This window comes from Prunus avium, chromosome 2 (assembly GCF_965620075.1).
Source record: "Prunus avium chromosome 2, drPruAviu1.hap1.1, whole genome shotgun sequence".
Classification (NCBI taxonomy): domain Eukaryota; kingdom Viridiplantae; phylum Streptophyta; class Magnoliopsida; order Rosales; family Rosaceae; genus Prunus; species Prunus avium.
In genome coordinates, this window is record NC_142285.1 from 40391544 (window position 1) to 40415165 (window position 23622).

The 23622-nt window shown below is 36.0% G+C and overlaps 3 protein-coding genes across 4 annotated transcripts; 2 read left to right on the forward strand and 1 right to left on the reverse strand.

Annotated features, from left to right (window-relative positions):
* The first annotated feature begins 315 nt into the window (after positions 1-315).
* Positions 316-2522, forward strand: LOC110749722 (small ribosomal subunit protein eS4z). Its single transcript, XM_021949888.2, has 5 exons — positions 316-462; positions 883-960; positions 1072-1252; positions 1588-1685; positions 1882-2522. The coding sequence occupies exons 1-5, from the start codon at positions 460-462 to the stop codon at positions 2314-2316; spliced, it is 795 nt and encodes a 264-aa protein (XP_021805580.1). The 5' UTR covers positions 316-459; the 3' UTR covers positions 2317-2522.
* Positions 2523-4254: 1732 nt separating this feature from the next.
* LOC110761765 (F-box/kelch-repeat protein At3g23880-like) lies at positions 4255-22988 on the forward strand. Of its 2 annotated transcripts, none has more exons than XM_088247788.1 (4): positions 4255-4541; positions 4894-5201; positions 21262-22285; positions 22775-22988. In XM_088247788.1, the coding sequence occupies exons 2-3, from the start codon at positions 4896-4898 to the stop codon at positions 22267-22269; spliced, it is 1314 nt and encodes a 437-aa protein (XP_088103914.1). In that variant the 5' UTR covers positions 4255-4541; positions 4894-4895; the 3' UTR covers positions 22270-22285; positions 22775-22988. The 2 variants fall into 2 exon arrangements, with proteins under 2 accessions (XP_088103914.1, XP_088103913.1); XM_088247787.1 differs by having other exon boundaries at positions 4256-4541; positions 21262-22281.
* LOC148297031 (hAT family dimerization domain-containing protein) lies at positions 5976-6935 on the reverse strand. The gene has a single exon (XM_088247790.1). It carries the CDS (start codon positions 6870-6872, stop codon positions 6219-6221), a length of 654 nt encoding a protein of 217 aa, XP_088103916.1. The 5' UTR covers positions 6873-6935; the 3' UTR covers positions 5976-6218.
* Positions 22989-23622: the final 634 nt, after the last annotated feature.

Here is a 23622-nt window from a genome sequence, read left to right on the forward strand (position 1 = left end):
ATTAAAGGTCAATCTCTGCTTCTTTTGAAAGCAGCTTTGAAAAGCAACACAAAGCCTGCTTTTAAAAGTTGTTGTCAAAAGGCCACTACTTTTAAAATAATCAGAACATTTTATTTTTACCAAACACTTTAAACTACTTAACTTTAAAGTGAATCATATTTTTGGCGTTAAAAAGCAATCTCAAACAGAATGCATTCGCAAGACTTTCGCAAGACTAGCCAACAAATGGGCCAACCCAAAATCGGATCCGGGCTTAGGTGGAGCAGTAAGTTAAGGCCCAAGTAGCCGTTAGTCCCTTGAAGCACACCATGCAATCCAATTCTATAGGGTTTTAGGGGGCGCTACTCTCTCTCTCTCTCTCTCTCTCTCCCTCTCCTCATCTCTCTGTGCAGTGTATGCAGAGCTCTATAGCTGCGGAGGCTCAGATACTCTCCCGGAGGTCAAGCTCACAATCCCAAAATGGTACTTGCATCCCTCTCACCTGTTTTTCCTTCATTTTGCAATTTTTTTATCTCCTAGTTTTTATTTCTCTTTTTCCCAATCGTCATAGAATTTTTTCTCTTGTTATTATCGTTTTCAAATTCGTATAATATGTAATACCCAGATCTAGATTTTCATGTTGGGTCTTTAACCTCTTTCGGCTTTGTACTGTAAATTCCCTTTTCATGATTTTCTGCATTGCCTGAAAAGTGAAATAATCTCAAATTTCAGCTGTGCTGCTTGGTTTTGGTTCTGGATGTTATAACGTTATTTCCTGTATAGATTTGAGAGCAAGAGAGTCGAAAAGAATTGTTTTTTTTTTTTTTTTGCAGGCTGAGTTATATTCTCTTTTACAAATGGGGTCATTTGGGTTTTTAAACTTTATGTTTGTGGCTTTTGCAGGCAAGAGGGTTGAAGAAGCATTTGAAGAGGCTCAATGCCCCGAAGCATTGGATGCTTGACAAACTTGGCGGTGCCTTTGTAAGTTGAAGATCTTATCTTTGTCTTCCTTTTTATGTTTATGCTTGTGCATGCATCCTCCTTATTTCCCATTTTTACTCCTTACATTCTTCTTTTATTTTTCTTCCTCAGGCGCCCAAGCCTTCATCTGGGCCTCACAAGTCCAGGGAATGCCTACCCTTGGTCATTATCTTACGAAACAGATTGAAATATGCTCTCACTTACCGTGAGGTCATTTCCATTTTGATGCAACGACATGTTCTGGTTGATGGGAAGGTTAGGACTGACAAGACATATCCTTCGGGTTTCATGGGTATGCTCATCCTATCTTCTAACCGAATCATTTTTTTTTTCTTTTTCTTTTTCTTCTAGGCCTTGTTCTGTTTTCTTGTCAATATGACTTGTATTTTCATGAGAACAATTAGGCACCCATATTTCACCAGTTGTTCGGTGCTTTGAAAGAAACATTAGATTTTAGGGTATTTAGTAGCAAAAGGATTGTATATAACAGTATTCAATTGCTTCAATTGCATATGTTCTGTGGATGTGTTCTATTTGTAAAATCGCATTGGTATTGGGAGCTGTGTCCCTCCATTTCACGGCAATAAATTTTGACTTTGTAGAACTTATATTCCCCCTGATTTGCAGATGTTATTTCAATCCCCAAAACAAATGAGAATTTCCGTCTCCTCTATGACACAAAGGGTCGGTTCCGTCTCCACTCGATAAGGGATGAAGAGGCAAAGGTTATTTCTTTAAGTTCTCTGGATATCTTTTTCCTTATTTTATTTTCAAAGTAGATAACTTGAATTCAACTCAAGTATTGGCTGTGCTGTACTAGTATGCAAGGTGGTTTTATATAGGCAACTATCCGGCATTTCATCTTGTTAACTAATGGACTTTTGCTTTTTTCTGATATTTTGAGATGGTTTTTCTCTGCAGTTTAAACTTTGCAAAGTCCGGTCAGTGCAGTTTGGGCAAAAGGGTATCCCGTACATCAACACCTATGATGGGCGAACCATTCGCTACCCTGACCCTCTCATCAAGGCCAACGACACCATTAAGCTTGACCTAGAGAGCAACAAGATCACTGACTTCATTAAGTTTGATGTTGGGAATGTGGTCATGGTTACAGGTGGAAGGAACAGGGGGCGGGTTGGAGTAATCAAAAACAGGGAGAAACACAAGGGAAGTTTTGAGACAATCCACGTTCAGGATGCCACCGGCCATGAATTCGCTACTCGGTTGGCTAATGTGTTCACCATTGGCAAGGGGACGAAGCCATGGGTAAGTCTTCCTAAGGGAAAAGGTATCAAGCTCACTATCATCGAAGAGGCCAAAAAGAGGCAAGCAGCCCAACAAGCATCCACTGCCTAATTAATTATGAACAGCCTTTTTAATTTTCTTGTACTTGTGTGGTCACTGTTTTTGTGGTTAGGCCTAGAACAATTAGTTCTGAATTTGTGCTTCAAATTTTTTTCCGGCTTGGTTTGCTCAATACTGGTAGATTGTTGACCTCAATTTTTTTATAATCTTAATACTTATTTGGTGCTCCTTTTTGGCCTTGACGGGCATATTCAATACTTGTCTTCATGGTGTTATTTCTTACTACTTAATGCCAAATCTAAGATATTCCGTTCTGGTATAAGCTTTATATGCTGGGTATGATCAAGGTAGCATTAAACTTGGAAATTAAGTCCAGGGTCCAAATGCAACTAAATCTCACCCGTTGAGGTGCATCAAAGAACACCTTGATACCGCAGGTCAAGCTGTTTGAGCCCCTAAATTCATAAGAGTAAACCGCCAAATTACCCCTGAACTATCACCTAATTTTCAATTTTCAATTTCCTCCATGACGGTTTTTTTGTTGTCAATTAAGATAGGAACTAATTCAATTAAGATTTTAAAAGAGTTTAAAAGTTTGGGTGTATTCAATTTAGAATTTAAAAGAGTTTGTAAAAGTTTGGGTGTATTCAATTCAGATTTCAATTGACATTAAAAATATACCGAAATCTAGGTGTATTCAATTATGACTTTTTAAAAGTCAAACAAAATTTAGATCTATTCAAAAAGTAATTTATTTTGAAGAAATTAATGAGTTGCCTGATTTCGTTAGAATAGTTTGAACGTGCTCTACGCTTTCCAGTCCTTGAACATATGTGCTTGTCAAATTAAGATAAAAAATCTCTTTTCTTTTTCTATGTTTTCATATATGTATGATTTTTCATCGTGTGTTCGAATAGTTGTTGTTGTTATACATCGATGAACAGTAGCATATATATTGATGTACATCATAATATGAATAGTTGTTGTTGTTGCCATCATTATATATAGATGAACATCAACGTATTTGTTGCTGTAAATATTTGCTGCTATACATCAAACAAGTTTTATTTTTCTACGTTTTTTCAACTTTTCCTTATTTCATTTTTCTGGTTGCTGTTGTTATTATTATTTTATTTTATTATAGTTGCTGTTAATTTTTTTTTTGTTCATCCGATCTATAGTCATCCCTTTTTTTTTTTCTTTCTATGTTTTGCTTCTTTATCTTTATCAATGTACAATATCTATATATATCTAGTCCATGCCAAAACAAAAAGAACAAAATTATCTTCATATATAATTTTTTTTCCTATGAACTAATTAGAACTCTAATCAACTCTTTTAAAATCTATGATAAAACTCTAACTAACACCATTAAAATCAATCTTGGAATTCAATCAAACTCTATGTGGAGTTTATAGAAATCAATTGAAATATATTGAACTCTATAAACTTTATAACTCCATTCAACTCTTTTAAAATCTTAATTGAATACACCCCCTAAAAGTCGAACAAAAGGTCGCTTATGGAGAAATTCTTATATCTAGAAGACCAAAAATGGGATAATTGGCGAGACCACCTAAACTTGTATGCCCTTACACCTATAGGGATTGATTTGAAACTAACGAATGGGCCTGCAGGGAGTGAAAAAACACAAGAAAAAGTGAGGGCTAAGAAGAGTCATTCTATAGTGAGGGCTTTATATATGGTCCTCAGGTGAGATCCTATATCTTAATTATTGAATTTATCTAACTAATTTAATCCAAAGATTAAGAAACACGGCCTCACCTTAGGACTATATAGAAGTCCTACAGAATTATTGAGGCTAAGAAACCGAATGGGCCTGGAGATAAAGGTGCATTACATAAACGAAACGGTCCAATCTAAGGCAACGGTGGCAAAATATAAAAGATACAACAAAAAGGAGGGGTCAAAATATAAATTTTCCAGAATTATGACGATAGAATGGAATTTCAGCTTTAAAATGTTCCCGGGAAAGCTTTTTCCAATTCATAAATCCTCAGTAAACCCAGGATGAAGCGTGGATAAATCTTACTCAAGCTTTTAATCAGGCTCAGCGTATAAATAGAGAGGTCCCTTTGATCCATTAAGGTTTGAGCCGACGCGATTCTCTTACCTCGCCATCATGTACGGAAACGAATGCCCTAGAAGCTAGAAAAGGGTTCTTCTCTTTTCTTCTTCTCCTTCACTCTTCTGCTCTAACACAGCACAAGAACGAGACGCTTCGTCAGCTCCATTTCTTCGGCTTTTCTCATCAGGTTCCTCAAGTTTTTCTTTTCTTTTTCTGGGATTTTTTAGAGGTTTTTCTTTTTTCTTTTTTTTTTTCCTGATATGAATGGTGGATTTTTATTTTTTATTTTTAGTTGATGGATTTGGATTTTTCATTTATAGAGTTGAGACTGGGTATCATTTCATCTGAAAACTATGACGTTTAGGGTTCTTAATGCTCCTTGTTACTGTATCTTTTTAAGTTTTAGTTTTTAGTTTTATGTATATGAATTTTACTCTGCTTAAGAACAGCTCTCTTGATATATATATATTTTTCATAATTATAGCTTTTTTTGTATCAATTGTTTTTTCTCATTTGGTGTAACTATTTGAATGTGCAAGACATGGGTGACATACAAGGTATCGCACAAGGGATGCATGAATTTAAAATTGAAGCGATCTCATGCACTTTTCCTCAGGAAATCATACAAGAGATCCTACTTAGGCTACCTGTCAAATCTGTTATCAAATGCACCTCAGTGTGCAAGACATGGAGGTCCATGATCATAAACCAAAGCTTTATTCGCACCCACCTCATCCCAACAGTCCATGTTAATAACCTGAACGACAGTCACCTCTTCCTAATCCACAGGGTTGCTGGTACGAGGAGCATCACTGTGTTCCACAAAGCCATTGTTGACGATGTACAGGCAGGGCCGGCCCAGAGGGGTGGGCAAGGAGGGCGACGGCCATGGGCCTCCAATTTTTGGGGCCCCAAATTTTTATATATATTAAGTAGTAATAAAGTGTTATATTAATTAAAAATTTTAAAAAAAACATAAAGAAAACAAATTGAGCCAAAAGAGAGACCATTGAATAAACAATCCTCATCTGTCTCCCACTCCATCCTCATCTGTTTCCCACGCCATCCTCATCCTCATCTGTCTCCCCTTTTGTGCATTATTTTTATCTTTTGTTCATCCTCATCTGTCTCCCATCCCACGCATGCCTTCTTTTATCTTTTGTTCTTTTTTCTGCCCAACGGCTTCTTTTAAAACTCAAGATTTCTCAAATAATTCTCTCCCAAACACCTCTCATCTCAGCTATCAAATCCGTCCGTCAGCCCTGTTCACAGATCCAAAGCATCAACTTCCTAAGCTCAAATCGAAATTCTCCCTCTATCAAACTTGTTCCTCTTCATCTCTACTATAACATGTCAAAAAATTAGCCCAATCGAAGAAATTTAGACACCTGAAATGCAGTTTCAGTGTAAGTATGTCATCTCTGCTCTGCTCTGCTCCCTTATTTATTTTGTTAGATATTGAATTGTATGTTTTTATATTTTTCAGATGTGCAATATACAGGGCCGGCCCTGACATTTTGGTGGCCCATGGCCAAAAATTAAACGAGGCCCTTAGTATATAATTTTTTTAAAAAAATTTGCTCATTCCTTTTTCTTTTTATGAATATGAAGCAAAATCCCATTGCTTAAATAGAATAATTTCATTCAACCAACAAAAAAAAAACCAAAAGTATATGATCCATAAACAACAAAAATCATATTTAGGGGCATAGAGCTTCTAAAATTTCAGCAAAACAAAACAAAAGTTTTTAAGTGGCTCTTCCATAGGGCTTAGTTCTCAAGTGGCTCAATTGTACACAAAAAGCTCCTTTGACTTCCACTTCATCATCTACAACCTCTTCAAAATTCTTGATCTTCTTGATCTTCATTGAAAAATTCTTGATCTTCTAGCATTTTGAGAAGCAAAATCATCAATAACCTCTTCAAAATCAATATTTTCCAACATATTCTTTTCAATACATAAGATTGCCAATCCATTTAACCTTTCTTGTGACATAGTTGATCGCAAATAAGATTTTATTAATTTTAATTTTGAAAAACTTCTTTCTGCAGATGCCACAGTTACTGGCAAAGTCAGTATAATTCTATAAGCAATTGAGACATTTGGAAAACAATCCACAACTTTTACAAAATCAAGAACTTCAATGGCTGTCTTTGTCTCTTTCGGTAAATACATTTGTAACACTTCCAATTCAGAAAACAAATCATCAGCATTAATATCAGATTCATTATTATGTGTTAAAGCAACTTCAAGATTTCTACAACATTCACGCAATCTAATACAATTCATTTGAAGTAAACTCTTAGGATCAAACAAAAAACCAAAAATGCCTTCAAATATTTCTAATTGTTCAAATCTACTCCTCAAAGAAGAAATTGCAGCATCAACTACAACAAGAAAATAATTCACCCTAAAAGATTCTTCAGCAGATTGAAATGTCTCTTTATGGTCATTTTCATCAAATTGTTTTTTTCTTCGACTTTGACGTTTTTCAGGAAATACAGGGTCAATTTCCATCTTTGATGCAATCTCTTTAGCAGAAAGTAGGGCCAATGTGAACCCATGTTCCCTATAGTCTACAAAATAAGAGACCAGCCCCTTCAAATGTTTTATTGCAACATCAATTTGCATATTGATCGGTTCATAATTGTATATCATTTTGTACCCTTCTAGCTTATGATTTGGTTATGTTTTTGAGTTAAACTTGTGCTTTTAATCCTTTTTGTGTTTATCTTTCAGTTCATTGAGCTTTAGGTAATAATGAGGGCTTTGGATAGTAAATGATGCAATCCATGCATGTTAGGGCCTAATTTGGATGAATGGATGAAGAGCTTAAAGACAAACTCAATTTTGGCTACAGTCCCCTGCCAGCCCAGTTTCGTAGGTCATATTGCAAGCTTTGTTTCAGCAATCTACATAGCTCGGATGAGGCCACATTCTTCATGAAAGTTGTTCCAATGGGTGTATACTATAACATATCCGAAATTCAGCCTCATTGGATAATTGTGGAGTCTGTTACCTAGCAAACACAGAGCCATGCTCAGGATGGATTTTATCAGCGCGCAAAATGAGTTAGCAATTTGTTTTGGCCTTAACTTCCTCCTCCGACCTTGGATTGACCCAAATGATATATGGCTGGAAAGAAGACATTCTGAACTTCAAGTTTGAGTGCTTAAAGTCTTAATTTGCTTAAGGGAAGCCCAATTCGTAAGCCCTTGAAGTTGCTGGTCATGCTGACCTCAGGATGAGCTATTATTTCTGGTTGGAAGCTTGGTCATGGTGACATGAAGATGAGCTAGGGCTGCTGGTGGGATTTATTAGTGAAGTGCATCAACCATTTCAGATTTTATAATGGAAGTGTTGTATGCATTAGTGAAGTGCATCAACCATTTCAGATTTTATAAAACAAAGTGTTGTATGCATTAGCCATACTTAATTCAGATTTTCAGCTTCCTTAGGCCTATATATAGTGAGGTTTCCCAAGCTTGTAAACAGACCCCAAGGGGGGGAGTGATCGGTTCATAATTGTATATCATTTTGTACCCTTCTAGCTTATGATTTGGTTATGTTTTTGAGTTAAACTTGTGCTTTTAATCCTTTTTGTGTTTATCTTTCAGTTCATTGAGCTTTAGGTAATAATGAGGGATTTGGATAGTAAATGATGCAATCCATGCATGTTAGGGCCTAATTTGGATGAATGGATGAAGAGCTTAAAGACAAACTCAATTTTGGCTACAGTCCCCTGCCAGCCCAGTTTCGTAGGTCATATTGCAAGCTTTGTTTCAGCAATCTACATAGCTCGGATGAGGCCACATTCTTCATGAAAGTTGTTCCAATGGGTGTATACTATAACATATCCGAAATTCAGCCTCATTGGATAATTGTGGAGTCTGTTACCTAGCAAACACAGAGCCATGCTCAGGATGGATTTTATCAGCGCGCAAAATGAGTTAGCAATTTGTTTTGGCCTTAACTTCCTCCTCCGACCTTGGATTGACCCAAATGATATATGGCTGGAAAGAAGACATTCTGAACTTCAAGTTTGAGTGCTTAAAGTCTTAATTTGCTTAAGGGAAGCCCAATTCGTAAGCCCTTGAAGTTGCTGGTCATGCTGACCTCAGGATGAGCTATTATTTCTGGTTGGAAGCTTGGTCATGGTGACATGAAGATGAGCTAGGGCTGCTGGTGGGATTTATTAGTGAAGTGCATCAACCATTTCAGATTTTATAATGGAAGTGTTGTATGCATTAGTGAAGTGCATCAACCATTTCAGATTTTATAAAACAAAGTGTTGTATGCATTAGCCATACTTAATTCAGATTTTCAGCTTCCTTAGGCCTATATATAGTGAGGTTTCCCAAGCTTGTAAACAGACCCCAAGGGGGGGAGCTCTCAAACACTTCTCTAGAGCTCCCTTCCCTTCTCTCCCTCAAATTCTCTTAGTTTCCTTTGTAGTTCTCAATTGTTGTAATAAGATCATTCTACTAAATTTTCTTCTCCAAATCTCTCAAACACTTCTCCCATCTCTAAAGTTCTCCAAACACTTCTCCTCCCTTCTCCAAATTTCCCAAACACATTTCCCTTCTCTTCCAAAAGTCTCCATGTCTCAAACACTTCACAAACACCTTTCTCTCCACTCCCTAAGTTCCCAAAGTCTCCAAGTTCACAAACATTCTCCATGTTCTCCAAACACTTTCTCAAACAACTCTCTACTTCTACTTTCTTCTCCAAAAAGCCTCCATGTCCTCAAACACTTTTCCCAAACACTTCTCCTTTCTTCCTCAAAGTTCTCTTAGTCTCTCTTTAATGTTTTCTTAGTTGTAATTTATTTTTCTTGTAATGTACATTCTTTCTTAAGTATTCAAGTTTGATAAGTTTCCAAGTTTCAATTATGGTTTTTGTTCTTATTCATTATGCTTATAAGTTAATATGCTAGTTTGAATGATTGATCACCATTTAGGCTTGCATGTTAGCTATCTTGGTTTGAATTAAGAGTAGACACCATGCTTTAATTCGAATTGAACTATGAATAGGAAGAGTATGTATGGACATTCGACAACATGGATTAGATACATGCTTGGTTGTTTAAATTGTTCTTCTATGCTTAATGGGTTCCTAATGCTTAATTTTAGGTTAGACAACAAATGATCAAATTAGGGAATTAGGAACACAAGGTTATGACCACACACCATGGCTTAATCATACTTTAGCTAGAATCAATCCATTAATCTAATTGAACTTGGGAACTTATCTACTTGAGTTAGTTATTTTCTTTCTTCCTTGTTTTATTTATTTCCTTTTTTTTTCATTTCTGTTTTGTGTAGGGAAAATGAATTGGATCATTCAATCACCAATCCCTGTGGAATCGACCTCGCACTTACATATGCTATACTACCAACGGTTCGTGCACTTGCGAGTATCACAAGTTGAGGATGCAGCTTAATCCATTTTGGTGGAGCTAAATCTACACAACAAGTTTTTGGCGCCGTTGCCGGGGATTGGCAACATAGTTTGGTTCTATTTCTTTTCCCTACTTGTTTTATTTTTATTTTTCATTTTCATGTTTTTCTAGACAATTTCAAGTTTTAAAGTTAATGACGTTAATGGACAAGTTGTGTTTGTAGTCCAACAGAAAAGGACAATTGCCCAACAAGCAAGAGAACTGGGTTTAAGTCCCAGCTTACACAACCCATTGGTGCTTGTTGCTTTGAAGCATGGAATTGGATGTGTGTTGATTTTCCTTTTCATTTTAGTTTTTATTTCTTAATCCTTTTAATTCCATTTCAAGTTTGTGTGTTTGTTTTAGCAATTTATGATAGCTTAATAAAAATGGAGAGAGATGGCAACCTCAATCAAAAGAATGGGAAGTGTGGAGCAATGGGAGAAGTCGCGACCTCCAAGTGCATCACATTCGACCTAATCGCTTCAAGGGGGAGCATTTCAATCCTTTCTCTTCTTTGAATTATGTTTCTTTCCGTCATTGTTTTTACCTTTTGGTCCGCGTTGAGTTCTTTGTTTTTCTGTGCTGAATCCAACCATATAAAGAACGTAAAATTTGGACTTACGGTTGGAAAGTTATAGCCTAAAAACTGAACAGAGGTCGAAGCTGAAAAACATAGAAACGAATCTGTCCAAATGGTGATAAACGGGTGATAGAAAGTGCTGTTTGTGTTTTTCTTTGGTTTATTGGTTTGTTTCTTTTAGTACAACAATTTATGTTGTTTGTTTGAATTTGTTTAGAGTACTTAGTTCATTTTCGTTTATGGTTTGTTGTTCCATTTTATCTTAATTTGTTTTTGTTTCTTATCTTAAAAATTTTAAAAAGATTTTTCATATGAGCTGACTTATGGTAACTCCAGTGAGCACTTCCGTCAATACAGTGTCTAGGAGTTCTATAGGCGACACCTTCGGTGTCTAAGAAGTTTGGGTTTTAAGCGGGACCATTGTGACCCCTCCAACCTTCCCGGATCCCCTGGCTGTGTTTTCTGAGGCCCTTAACTGGTCATCCATGAGTTGCTTGTATATTCGTGTGTTTTTAAATTAAGTTTTTTTTTTTTTTTTTTTATATATTTATTTATTTATTTTTTTTATTTTCTTTGTTTTCTTTTCTGTTAAGTCTTTGTTTTTGTTTTGTTAAGTTAGTTTATGTATTTATTTACGTGGTATGGTTAGTTAGTTAGTTTTTTTTCTCTGAGTGTTAAAAACAAACTTTATTTCAATTCAAACATTGCATAAAAACAAAAAAAAAAAAAAAAAAAAAAAAAAAAAACAAAAACAAAAAAAACAAAATAACAAAATAACAACATCATCATCATCTTCATCATCATCTTCTTCATCTTCTTCATCTCCATCATCATCATGGCTTGCCTCTATTTTCTCGCACTTGTAGAATCTGCAGCAACTCCACATGGTCCTCATTTTTTCTCTGCAGTGCTTCCACGTGCTGATTGGCACAGTAGAGCCGCTTCTGCAAGTCCGCCACCATAGCCTTCAAGGAAACTATTTCCTCGCTCATCGCGGCACACTCCCTTGTCCTCGCCAGTAATCGCATACCCAAATTGGTAGCCGAGACCGCATGGAGAACAGTTAAATTATTGGACTCCTCCACCGCTGCTTTGTCAGACCTCTGTGCCACATGCAGATGATCTGTCGGTGTGAGCTTGCTGCCAATCATGCCTCCAAGCAGCGCTGCTCTGTTCGGCATTGCCTCAGAAAAGTTCGGTATTACCTCAGCAAAGTTTGAGGCCGTACCGTGATGATATGTGGAGTTTGGGAAGACATGGTTTTGAGGAGCCCTTATCTGCGCATTCGGTGGTGCAAGGGACAGTTCAAGGCTAAGATCATCAAGGTGAGTGCATGAGGATGCCATTGTTTTGTTTTTGGATTTTTTGATGTTTTCTCTAAATTTGCAGGAAGAAATGCGGGGTGCTCTTCTACTTCACCGAGATGAGTTTAAATAGACTTATGCAGATGAGGGAGCCGAAAGCACTTCGGATCTCGAGGGTGCTATCCTGTGCTCTTTTCTCTCGGATCCCTTCATTTCTGGCGCAAATTGCGAGCACGTTTTTTTTTTTAAAAGGGAGCATGTCTACACTTTCACTTACTTTTGCCTCCCTGTTTTCTGATGTTTGTGTTTTTGCTTTTTCAGTTTTTATTTTATTTTATTTTATTTTATTTTATTTTCAATTATTTTCTTCTTGTTTGACTGGTTTCTTAATAATGTAGTTGGAAGAAGAGACAAAATTAAAGATGCGTCTTGGACACCTGGTGCAAGAATCCCAACTCTTCTTTTAAATTATTGTTTGAATTGCGTGTTTATTTCAGTTTATTTATTTATTTATTTATTTTGTTTTTTATTTAATTAGGTAGTATAATTTAAAACTCATAGGATATTCTTTGAAGGAGCTAAATTTTTGGTAACTCCAGTGAGCAACCGCAGTCTATACAGTGTCTAGGAGTTCTTTAAGGCGACACCTTCGGTGTCTAAGAAGTTAGGGTTTTAAGCGGGACCATTGTGACCCCTCCAACCTTCCCGGAACCCCTGGCTGTGTTTTCTGAGGCCCTTAACTGGTCATCCTTAAGTTTTTCTCTTAAAAGAAGAAGCAGTTATTTGTGTATTTACTTAACTAAAAATAAAAAATAAAAATAATAAAAAATCTTGTTTGGGTCTTCGTGTTTTTGTTTGATTGTCGTTCTTTACATTTAGGGTCAATCGTTTCTTTGAGATAGCTAACGTTTTTATTTCCCAATTAAAGAAAAAAAAAACACACATACACTTTAAAATTAAATAATAAATAAAAACTGAAATCATTTCTTCTTGGCGCTCGGTGTCTCGACCATAGGAGCTTTGAGTTTGGCCCTCTGGCTGTCCTCTTCCGGGGCTTCACGCACAGCCTCTTGGGGCTCATCACTTGAGCTCCCAAAGATCGCAATCTTAGCTTGAGCGTAACTACTCTCGCGATCCGCTTGCTTGCGTTTACCCGGTCGGTCTAGGTCCTCCAGTTGCTTTCTCATGTCGCGAGAGTACAACTCTACCATCTTTGATAGATTTTTATTCTCGTCTCGCAATACTTCTAGCTGGTGTCGATTCACCTCCACAATCCTTGACCTCTCCCTTTTCAAGCTTTTTATAGCACTCTGACAGTCTTCAACCAAACTTCGCTCCGCCGCCAACTGAGCTTTAAGCACCTCTACCTCATGGGACTTCGCAAGTAGGCGATGACCCAAACTTGCGACACATGCTGTACTCTGCACGCTCAGTGCCAGGGCATCACTCGTGACCCGGTTGTCATCCCTTGTCCCGAACACACGTATATCTTTGGGAGTCACTAAATTTCTGCAAACTCCAATGGCAACATCGTTGTCCAGGAGTATTGAGTCATTGACAGTCACAGGCCCCCGTGCAGAGGCAAAGTAGGGCATCCATACTGGTGCTACTGCTTGGCCTCGTGTCTGAGTCGGTGGAGCTAGGTTGAGATCTAACGAAAAGGGGTAGGAAGAAGCCATTTGATTTCTCACTTTTTTTTTCTTTTTCTTGCTTCTTTTCTCTTTTGTGTTTCTGAGTTTGTGTGTTTTTTGTTTTTTGTTTTTTTCCCTTCTTTTTCCTTCTTATAGATGTAGTCTTTGACAAACAAACCCTAGCCGTTGCAGCGTCTAAGCGTTTTCTGAATATCCAGCGTTCCTCGAGTCCCACAACCTTCTCACTTTCCAACCGTTTCCAACACATTTGTCACGACTTGCTTTGTCTGAACGGACGCGTTCAGCAAAGTTGTCGCGCCTTTCCATGAGCCCGTAATTTTCGCTTGTGGATCTGCGGCGCCTCTATGCGTCGACACGTGGCTCCTGCTTTCTGCCCGTGACTATCCATGAAACGACATCAGGGACCACATTCCCTCTTTTTAGAAATCCCGCTTTGCGCTCATAATTCACGTTTTATCTTTTTAAGAAAAAAATTAAATTTAAACGTGTGGGCTTCAGATTTCATGTTGGGTCGGGTTTTACCGTTGTTGGGTTAATTTCATTTTGGGTTGGGCTTTCAATTGTTTGGGTTTCAGTTTGTGTAAGACTATCTGTTAGGGCTTACTGTTTTGAGTGTTTTACTGTTTCGTGTTTTTTTATTTATTTATTTTATTTTATTTTATTTGATTGTTTGTTTTGTAATTTTTATTTTGTAATTGTTTTATTTTATTTTTGTATGTTTTGTGATTTTTATTTGCTTTAATACCCTTCATTTGTTGTTATGACATTGGTTGTGGCTAATTTTTAAACATTGAGGACAATGTTCATTTCTAGGTTTGGGGGTATTGGAGTTTAGCAAGTAAATTTGGTTTTTCTTAAAATTAAAAATAATAATAATTGAAAAAAAAAATTTTTTTTTTTTTTTTTTTTTTGCTTGTTTTTATTTTAAGTATTGTTTTGTTTTGTTTTTGTTTTGAGTCACTTTCCGAACACTTATGATGAGATAGTGATAAATGTTTGCATGACTTAAATAAAAATTGGATTTCATTTTATTTTAGTGTTTTTTTTTTTTTTTTATTAAAAAATAAAAAAAATTTGGCATTGTTCTAGCATGATATGTTTGAAACCTTCTTTACACTTGCCATTTGTTTCATAATTTTCCAATTAAAGGATTTGCATGACCCAAAGAATTGTATCAAGCACAAATTAGACTTATATAACCATATAAAGTGAGCTTTTGAGCCTTGTACTTCAATTCATGAGTGTTATATACATACTCTTATTTTCTTGTCATCAAAGTTGTTGTTTGATCTCATTATTCATTGATTTGGTTGAACACTTAAAAGTCATTCATTCTTATGCAATTTGATTTCATGACATTTAAGAAGTGATATTAAGGCCCTCTTTGGATCGTTTGTGCCTTTCAAGCTAACCTTATGCATGCTTAAGCATGATTTTCCATTGTTAACCATTTTGAGCCTACATGTAAACCTTTTCTTTCATTTTACCAATTATATTTCCTCACCTTAGCCCGAAAAACAAATATTTACCTTTCTAAGGAATTCATGAGCTCTAATTCGGATGTGTTTTTCAGGCTAAGTTTGGGAAGGGATATTACATCCAAAAAAAAAAAAAAAAAAAAAAATCACACAATTGGTGAAAGAAAAGAGAAAGTTGTGATTAAGTGGCGGTTGTTTGAAAATTCATTTTTGGGCCTTCAAAATAATTTGGTGTTTGGAAAGGAGTTTGAATCAATGTAAATGAAGGTATAAGGAGTTTTGATCATGTAAAAGAAAAAAAAATCTAATCGTGATGATTCGAAGTCTTGTAAACAATTGTTTTATGCTCTTACATTGCGAGTTCCTTGGACTTTGTATTATCCATACCTTTCATTTCTTACTCACCTTACACCCTTGGCCCCATTACAACCTATACTAAAGACCTAAATTGATCTTAAATGTCATGTGGTTGAATTGCATCCATTTTTCTACTTTTAAGTGTTTGGCATCCTTCTTGAGATCATATTAATGCAAGTTCTTCATTTTCCTATTTTGAGTTAAGTCCCTTATGATTTAACTCTAATCTCATGTTTATAATCGAGTGTTGCATTGTAGCCCTCTTCTGAGTGATTCATTTGTGAGAGGACAACTTCGGTGAGATTTGAAGTAGCATTTGTGCTTGGTATGATTTTTGAAATTGTGTGAAAACTAAGATTGGGGAATTTGTTGCATTTGGCTATCACACTAATACACTTTGAACATGTTATGTTTTGAACTTTGCCGCCTTGTAAATAATGTCTAAAATTGAGCTTTTAAACTTTTGAGTCATGTGCATGAGTCATTTATCTTCATAAAATGTTCGGAAAGATTGTTTTGAGTTTTTATTTATTTATTTTTATTTTTATTTTTGTTTTGTTTTTGTAATTATTTTTGTTTTTGTTTTTTATTTTGCTTACGGACTAACAATCTTTTAAGTTTTCTAATTACCTTGTTTTACAGAGTCAGTAAAACGTTTGTGGGTATCGTATCTGTTAAACCCTCAGGAGACACAACTCCTCCTACTAGGGATGCCTAGAGGTTTAAAGGCTTGTTGCATATGCTCAATGCAATCGAGTTACCTACGAAAGTGGTCTAGTTAACTTCTTGTTTGTTTTTATCTTTGTTTTCCTTTTGTTTTGCTCGAGGACTAGCAAAATCTAGGTTTTGGGGTATTTGATCGGTTCATAATTGTATATCATTTTGTACCCTTCTAGCTTATGATTTGGTTATGTTTTTGAGTTAAACTTGTGCTTTTAATCCTTTTTGTGTTTATCTTTCAGTTCATTGAGCTTTAGGTAATAATGAGGGCTTTGGATAGTAAATGATGCAATCCATGCATGTTAGGGCCTAATTTGGATGAATGGATGAAGAGCTTAAAGACAAACTCAATTTTGGCTACAGTCCCCTGCCAGCCCAGTTTCGTAGGTCATATTGCAAGCTTTGTTTCAGCAATCTACATAGCTCGGATGAGGCCACATTCTTCATGAAAGTTGTTCCAATGGGTGTATACTATAACATATCCGAAATTCAGCCTCATTGGATAATTGTGGAGTCTGTTACCTAGCAAACACAGAGCCATGCTCAGGATGGATTTTATCAGCGCGCAAAATGAGTTAGCAATTTGTTTTGGCCTTAACTTCCTCCTCCGACCTTGGATTGACCCAAATGATATATGGCTGGAAAGAAGACATTCTGAACTTCAAGTTTGAGTGCTTAAAGTCTTAATTTGCTTAAGGGAAGCCCAATTCGTAAGCCCTTGAAGTTGCTGGTCATGCTGACCTCAGGATGAGCTATTATTTCTGGTTGGAAGCTTGGTCATGGTGACATGAAGATGAGCTAGGGCTGCTGGTGGGATTTATTAGTGAAGTGCATCAACCATTTCAGATTTTATAATGGAAGTGTTGTATGCATTAGTGAAGTGCATCAACCATTTCAGATTTTATAAAACAAAGTGTTGTATGCATTAGCCATACTTAATTCAGATTTTCAGCTTCCTTAGGCCTATATATAGTGAGGTTTCCCAAGCTTGTAAACAGACCCCAAGGGGGGGAGCTCTCAAACACTTCTCTAGAGCTCCCTTCCCTTCTCTCCCTCAAATTCTCTTAGTTTCCTTTGTAGTTCTCAATTGTTGTAATAAGATCATTCTACTAAATTTTCTTCTCCAAATCTCTCAAACACTTCTCCCATCTCTAAAGTTCTCCAAACACTTCTCCTCCCTTCTTGGGGTCTGTTTACAAGCTTGGGAAACCTCACTATATATAGGCCTAAGGAAGCTGAAAATCTGAATTAAGTATGGCTAATGCATACAACACTTTGTTTTATAAAATCTGAAATGGTTGATGCACTTCACTAATGCATACAACACTTCCATTATAAAATCTGAAATGGTTGATGCACTTCACTAATAAATCCCACCAGCAGCCCTAGCTCATCTTCATGTCACCATGACCAAGCTTCCAACCAGAAATAATAGCTCATCCTGAGGTCAGCATGACCAGCAACTTCAAGGGCTTACGAATTGGGCTTCCCTTAAGCAAATTAAGACTTTAAGCACTCAAACTTGAAGTTCAGAATGTCTTCTTTCCAGCCATATATCATTTGGGTCAATCCAAGGTCGGAGGAGGAAGTTAAGGCCAAAACAAATTGCTAACTCATTTTGCGCGCTGATAAAATCCATCCTGAGCATGGCTCTGTGTTTGCTAGGTAACAGACTCCACAATTATCCAATGAGGCTGAATTTCGGATATGTTATAGTATACACCCATTGGAACAACTTTCATGAAGAATGTGGCCTCATCCGAGCTATGTAGATTGCTGAAACAAAGCTTGCAATATGACCTACGAAACTGGGCTGGCAGGGGACTGTAGCCAAAATTGAGTTTGTCTTTAAGCTCTTCATCCATTCATCCAAATTAGGCCCTAACATGCATGGATTGCATCATTTACTATCCAAAGCCCTCATTATTACCTAAAGCTCAATGAACTGAAAGATAAACACAAAAAGGATTAAAAGCACAAGTTTAACTCAAAAACATAACCAAATCATAAGCTAGAAGGGTACAAAATGATATACAATTATGAACCGATCACATATCTCCATATTGCAATTTTTGGCTAACCAAGTCAATTTTTTTCAAAATGTTATGCCATATACTCATGCCCAACAAAAATTCAAAATTTTCAAGTTCATGTGTAGCTAAAGATTCAGCTTCACTCTTTGTTTTTGCATCTTCACTAACCCTAGACAATTCAAATAGTGCTTCTCTTATATCATCAGTTTGGGTTATTATGGCTTTAACACTATTAATATGACTTTCCCATCTTGTTGTTGACAATGGTTTAAGAGTTAATCCATGGACATGATCAATTGAAATGAAGGCTCTGCAAGATTGAAGAGGTTTAAAACAACTTAAGCATAAACCAGGTTGTATTATTATTTTTTATTGCTTAAATTTAGTTTTTTTTCATTTGCTGGTTGGTTGGTTTGGTTGTGTTTCGTTGCTTTGCTGGTTGTGTTTGGTGTGGTGTGTGTTTATTTTGTTCATTTGTTGTCTGTCACTTTCTAGATTTCAGAGTTGCAGTAACAAAAATGGTTAGGAAACATGAATCTGGAAGTCAAAAAAGAAATAAAATGAGAAAAATAGAAAAAATGATTCAAACTCAAAAAGGAGCTCTTGATAAGTTTTTTAAAACTAGTTCTTCAATTGAAGATCCATCTGATGAATTAGTTAATGAATCACAACAACCAATTAGTCAGGAAGAAGATATGATAGAAAATGAAGAGGTTGATGCCCTGATAGAAAAGGAAGAACAAATAATTCATGCTTTGAATATCCATGATCCAAGAGTTTGGGATAACATTGATAACAAAACAAAGGATATTTTAATAGAAAAGGGTCCTGTAAGAGAAAGTAATCTCCAGTTTCCTGTTGATGGGCTCTCTAGGCATTTTTCATATTCTTATTATACAAGAAAGTTATCAAATGGGGAGGGTCAAGATAGAAAATGGCTAGTGTACTCAAAAGATGTGGACAAAGTATATTGTTTTTGTTGTAAGTTATTTAAATCTGTGAAAATTAGAAGTTTGTTGGCAAATGAAGGGCTTAATGACTGGAAACGTTTAAGTGAGAGGCTTAAACAACATGAAACTAGCAGTGAGCATATCAATAACATGAGAACTTGGATTGACATGCAAATTAGATTGAAAAAGAATGAAACAATTGATAAAGAGCTACAAGTGCAAATTAAAAAAGAGAAGGAACATTGGAAATTTGTTTTAGTAAGAATAATTTCTGTTGTGAGATGTCTTGCTAAAAGAAATTTAGCTTTTCGTGGAGAGAATGAGAAAATTTACCAAGATAACAATGGTAACTTTTTGGGGCTGCTTGAATTAATTGCAGAATTTGATTTGGTATTGCAAGAGCATTTTAGACGTATTCAAAATAATGAGATTCATCATCACTATCTTAGTCATAAAATTCAAAATGAGTTTATTGGTATGTTAGGCTCCAAGGTTAGAAGTGCTATCATTGAAAAAATCAAAGAGGCAAAATATTTTTCTGTAATACTTGATTGTACTCCAGATGTAAGTAACTATGAGCAAATGACTTTAATAATTCGATGTGTAGATGTATCAAATGCTCCCATAAAGGTAGAAGAATATTTTTTAGAGTTCTTGAAAGTGGATGATACATCTGGATGTGGACTTTTTAATGAGTTACAAGCTGTATTAAAGTGTCTTAAACTTGATATTAATAATGTAAGGGGCCAAGGTTATGACAATGGAGCTAACATGAAAGGGAAAAACAATGGTGTGCAAACAAGGTTTCTAAAAATAAATCCTAGGGCATTTTATATGCCATGTGCTTGTCATTCTCTTAATTTAACAGTTTGTGATATGGCAAACTCTTGTGTTAAAGCTGTGTCATTTTTTGGTGTTGTGCAACGTATGTATACTCTATTTGCTAGTTCTACAAAGAGGTGGAAAATTTTTCAAGATCATGTCCATGGATTAACTCTTAAACCATTGTCAACAACAAGATGGGAAAGTCATATTAATAGTGTTAAAGCCATAATAACCCAAACTGATGATATAAGAGAAGCACTATTTGAATTGTCTAGGGTTAGTGAAGATGCAAAAACAAAGAGTGAAGCTGAATCTTTAGCTACACATGAACTTGAAAATTTTGAATTTTTGTTGGGCATGAGTATATGGCATAACATTTTGAAAAAAATTGACTTGGTTAGCCAAAAATTGCAATATGGAGATATGCAAATTGATGTTGCAATAAAACATTTGAAGGGGCTGGTCTCTTATTTTGTAGACTATAGGGAACATGGGTTCACATTGGCCCTACTTTCTGCTAAAGAGATTGCATCAAAGATGGAAATTGACCCTGTATTTCCTGAAAAACGTCAAAGTCGAAGAAAAAAACAATTTGATGAAAATGACCATAAAGAGACATTTCAATCTGCTGAAGAATCTTTTAGGGTGAATTATTTTCTTGTTGTAGTTGATGCTGCAATTTCTTCTTTGAGGAGTAGATTTGAACAATTAGAAATATTTGAAGGCATTTTTGGTTTTTGGTTTGATCCTAAGAGTTTACTTCAAATGAATTGTATTAGATTGCGTGAATGTTGTAGAAATCTTGAAGTTGCTTTAACACATAATAATGAATCTGATATTAATGCTGATGATTTGTTTTCTGAATTGGAAGTGTTACAAATGTATTTACCGAAAGAGACAAAGACAGCCATTGAAGTTCTTGATTTTGTAAAAGTTGTGGATTGTTTTCCAAATGTCTCAATTGCTTATAGAATTATACTGACTTTGCCAGTAACTGTGGCATCTGCAGAAAGAAGTTTTTCAAAATTAAAATTAATAAAATCTTATTTGCGATCAACTATGTCACAAGAAAGGTTAAATGGATTGGCAATCTTATGTATTGAAAAGAATATGTTGGAAAATATTGATTTTGAAGAGGTTATTGATGATTTTGCTTCTCAAAATGCTAGAAGATCAAGAATTTTTCAATGAAGATCAAGAAGATCAAGAATTTTGAAGAGGTTGTAGATGATGAAGTGGAAGTCAAAGGAGCTTTTTGTGTACAATTGAGCCACTTGAGAACTAAGCCCTATGGAAGAGCCACTTAAAAACTTTTGTTTTGTTTTGCTGAAATTTTAGAAGCTCTATGCCCCTAAATATGATTTTTGTTGTTTATGGATCATATACTTTTGGTTTTTTTTTTGTTGGTTGAATGAAATTATTCTATTTAAGCAATGGGATTTTGCTTCATATTCATAAAAAGAAAAAGGAATGAGCAAATTTTTTTAAAAAAATTATATACTAAGGGCCTCGTTTAATTTTTGGCCATGGGCCACCAAAATGTCAGGGCCGGCCCTGTGTACAGGAAGAGGTTTATTCTCTGCATTATGATAACCAGGCTTTTGACGAGTACTCCAAGATAGAATTTCCAATTGCTCCAAAGCAAGAACTGTACAATCAACATCTTCGTGTGGTCGGCACTTGTAACGGGCTAATCTGCCTTGCGGATGATATCTTCTGTTATGGTGACGATATCTTTATATGGAACCCAGCCATTAGAAAGTTAGTGACCCTTCCCTGTCCTGGTGTTACCTATATGACACATGGTGGATACGAATCCGATGCATCTATTGGGTTTGGTTTTGATGCTAATACCAATGACTATAAGGTTGTGAGACTTGTTAACCTATTGGATATGTCTGATGATAGCACAACTGTAGCTGAGATTTATTCAATTGCCACTGGCTCATGGACCAGTCTGGATTTTGTTTCTCCTTCATGTATATTACGTGCACGCGAATCCCAGGCTTTTGTTAATGGGACTCTTCACTGGCATGTACTCCGCCGGACAGATTATGGCAATGAATATTTTATATTGACATTTGACGTGAGCAGTAAGTTATTTTGTGAGATGCCGGTGCCAAAGAGTTTAATATGTGATTTCAAACTGGGATTACAATTATCTGTTTCAGGAGACGGAAAATCCATTGCTCTGTTCTCAATGGATGACAGATGTGAAGACCGTTTTCTTGATATATGGGTGATGAAAGAGTATGGCATAAAGGAGTCGTGGACCAAATTGATTACTCTTGGTCCACAAGGGCCGGAAAGACTTCTACCCAGGGCATTATGTTTTAGGAAGAGTGGCGAAGTATTACTGATGCTTTGTGGAGCTAGGGAAGATGCTTCCTATTATGATTATACTTTTGATAATTACCACATAAAATCAAAGCATGAGTTAGTATCGCTAGACCTTGTGAACAAAACCGTTAAAAATTTTGGTGTTCCTGGGGAAGGATATCAATATTGCTCCGTTGATTCTTTCAAAGAGGTCCTTGTCTTACTCGACCAGACAGATGCAGTTTCCTACTAAGAGAAAGAACGGGTAGGTAATGTGATTATAACGCTGAGAGGCAGAGCATTTCTTGTCAAGAACAATTTTTAATTCTTTGCTCGCCAGATTTTTACATTAACTTAAGAGCTGATAGATGATTACATTGATGTGGGTTCGTTTTATGTTCATTAACTTATCTTTCGTCTAACTGAATTTGGAAAACAAGAAGTTGAAACCGATACTGATAAATATGTTTAGACTGGTTTTTACAAGTGCTTGTAGTTTTGTGACTTGTAGAATTTAAGCAGTGGAATGTGGAACTGTTGCTACCACGGAGTGAGTTTTATGCATTCATAATATACAGTCTTATTTGCTGCTGTAATATATATAGAATTGTTCAAGAGTTTGTGCATTGAATTTCTTTTCCAATGCTTTTCATGAACAGGGTACTTTATTTTCCAATTAGTCTTCATTTATGTAAAGCATGAAGAGGAAGTTATATTCACAATAACAGTGGTTTTTTATTCGTTTTCTTTCGTGACAGACTCGTAGGGCTTCAACGTCCTTTTCCTCAAGTGGCTGAAATGCTGGTGCATTTTGTTGACATGGAACTTCTTATCCCAAGTGCTGATATATTTTCTCGACCAGTTTTTAGGACTACTGTAAACTTAGTTTTTGACCTATGGAAGTATGCACCTGCTACATATTTGAATTGGTTATGCAGTTCTAAACTAGCGAATGATTTTGCAAATTTTTTCCCTTGGCTCAACAATTAACAGTATTTGCATTTGATATGATTCCCTTCGCATTCAATATGTCATTGCGTCCGTATTCTCAGTTAACTGAGGCCGAAAATAAACTAAGCATGATGAACATGAAACCCTTGCAGAGAAAACTTCCTAAATTCATATTACAAACTGTTTTAGCATTGTACTGCAAAGTTTAGCACGAGTGCACAATGATATGTCATTGCGTCCAGATTTTACAATAATGGATGAACTGCTTCAACAAAAAGTTATTAATAAACAAGTAAAAATATACATGGAAGGAAGCTCATTTAGTAGAGTCCGCTGAAGGGTGGCGTAATCCAAAATGGTGTTGGCGTGCCCTTTTTCTTTCCTTTTTTCGCTCGGAAGATTTTTGTTACCTCTTTTTAACTCGGAAGATTTTTCTAGGGTTCTGCTTGCCGTTTCTCTAGATATAGGTAACTCTGGACCACCCTACTCTTAGATAGATTGTGGATCTCGATTTTTTATAGTTATAATCTTTAGTTATTTGGTGCTCCTTTTTGGCCTTGCAGCTGGTGATTTGAGAAACGTCGTTTGGCTGCATGTACTCAAGATAAAGGTAAAGAGCTTTTGAGGCTATGTGTGAGATGCCCATCCTTTTTAT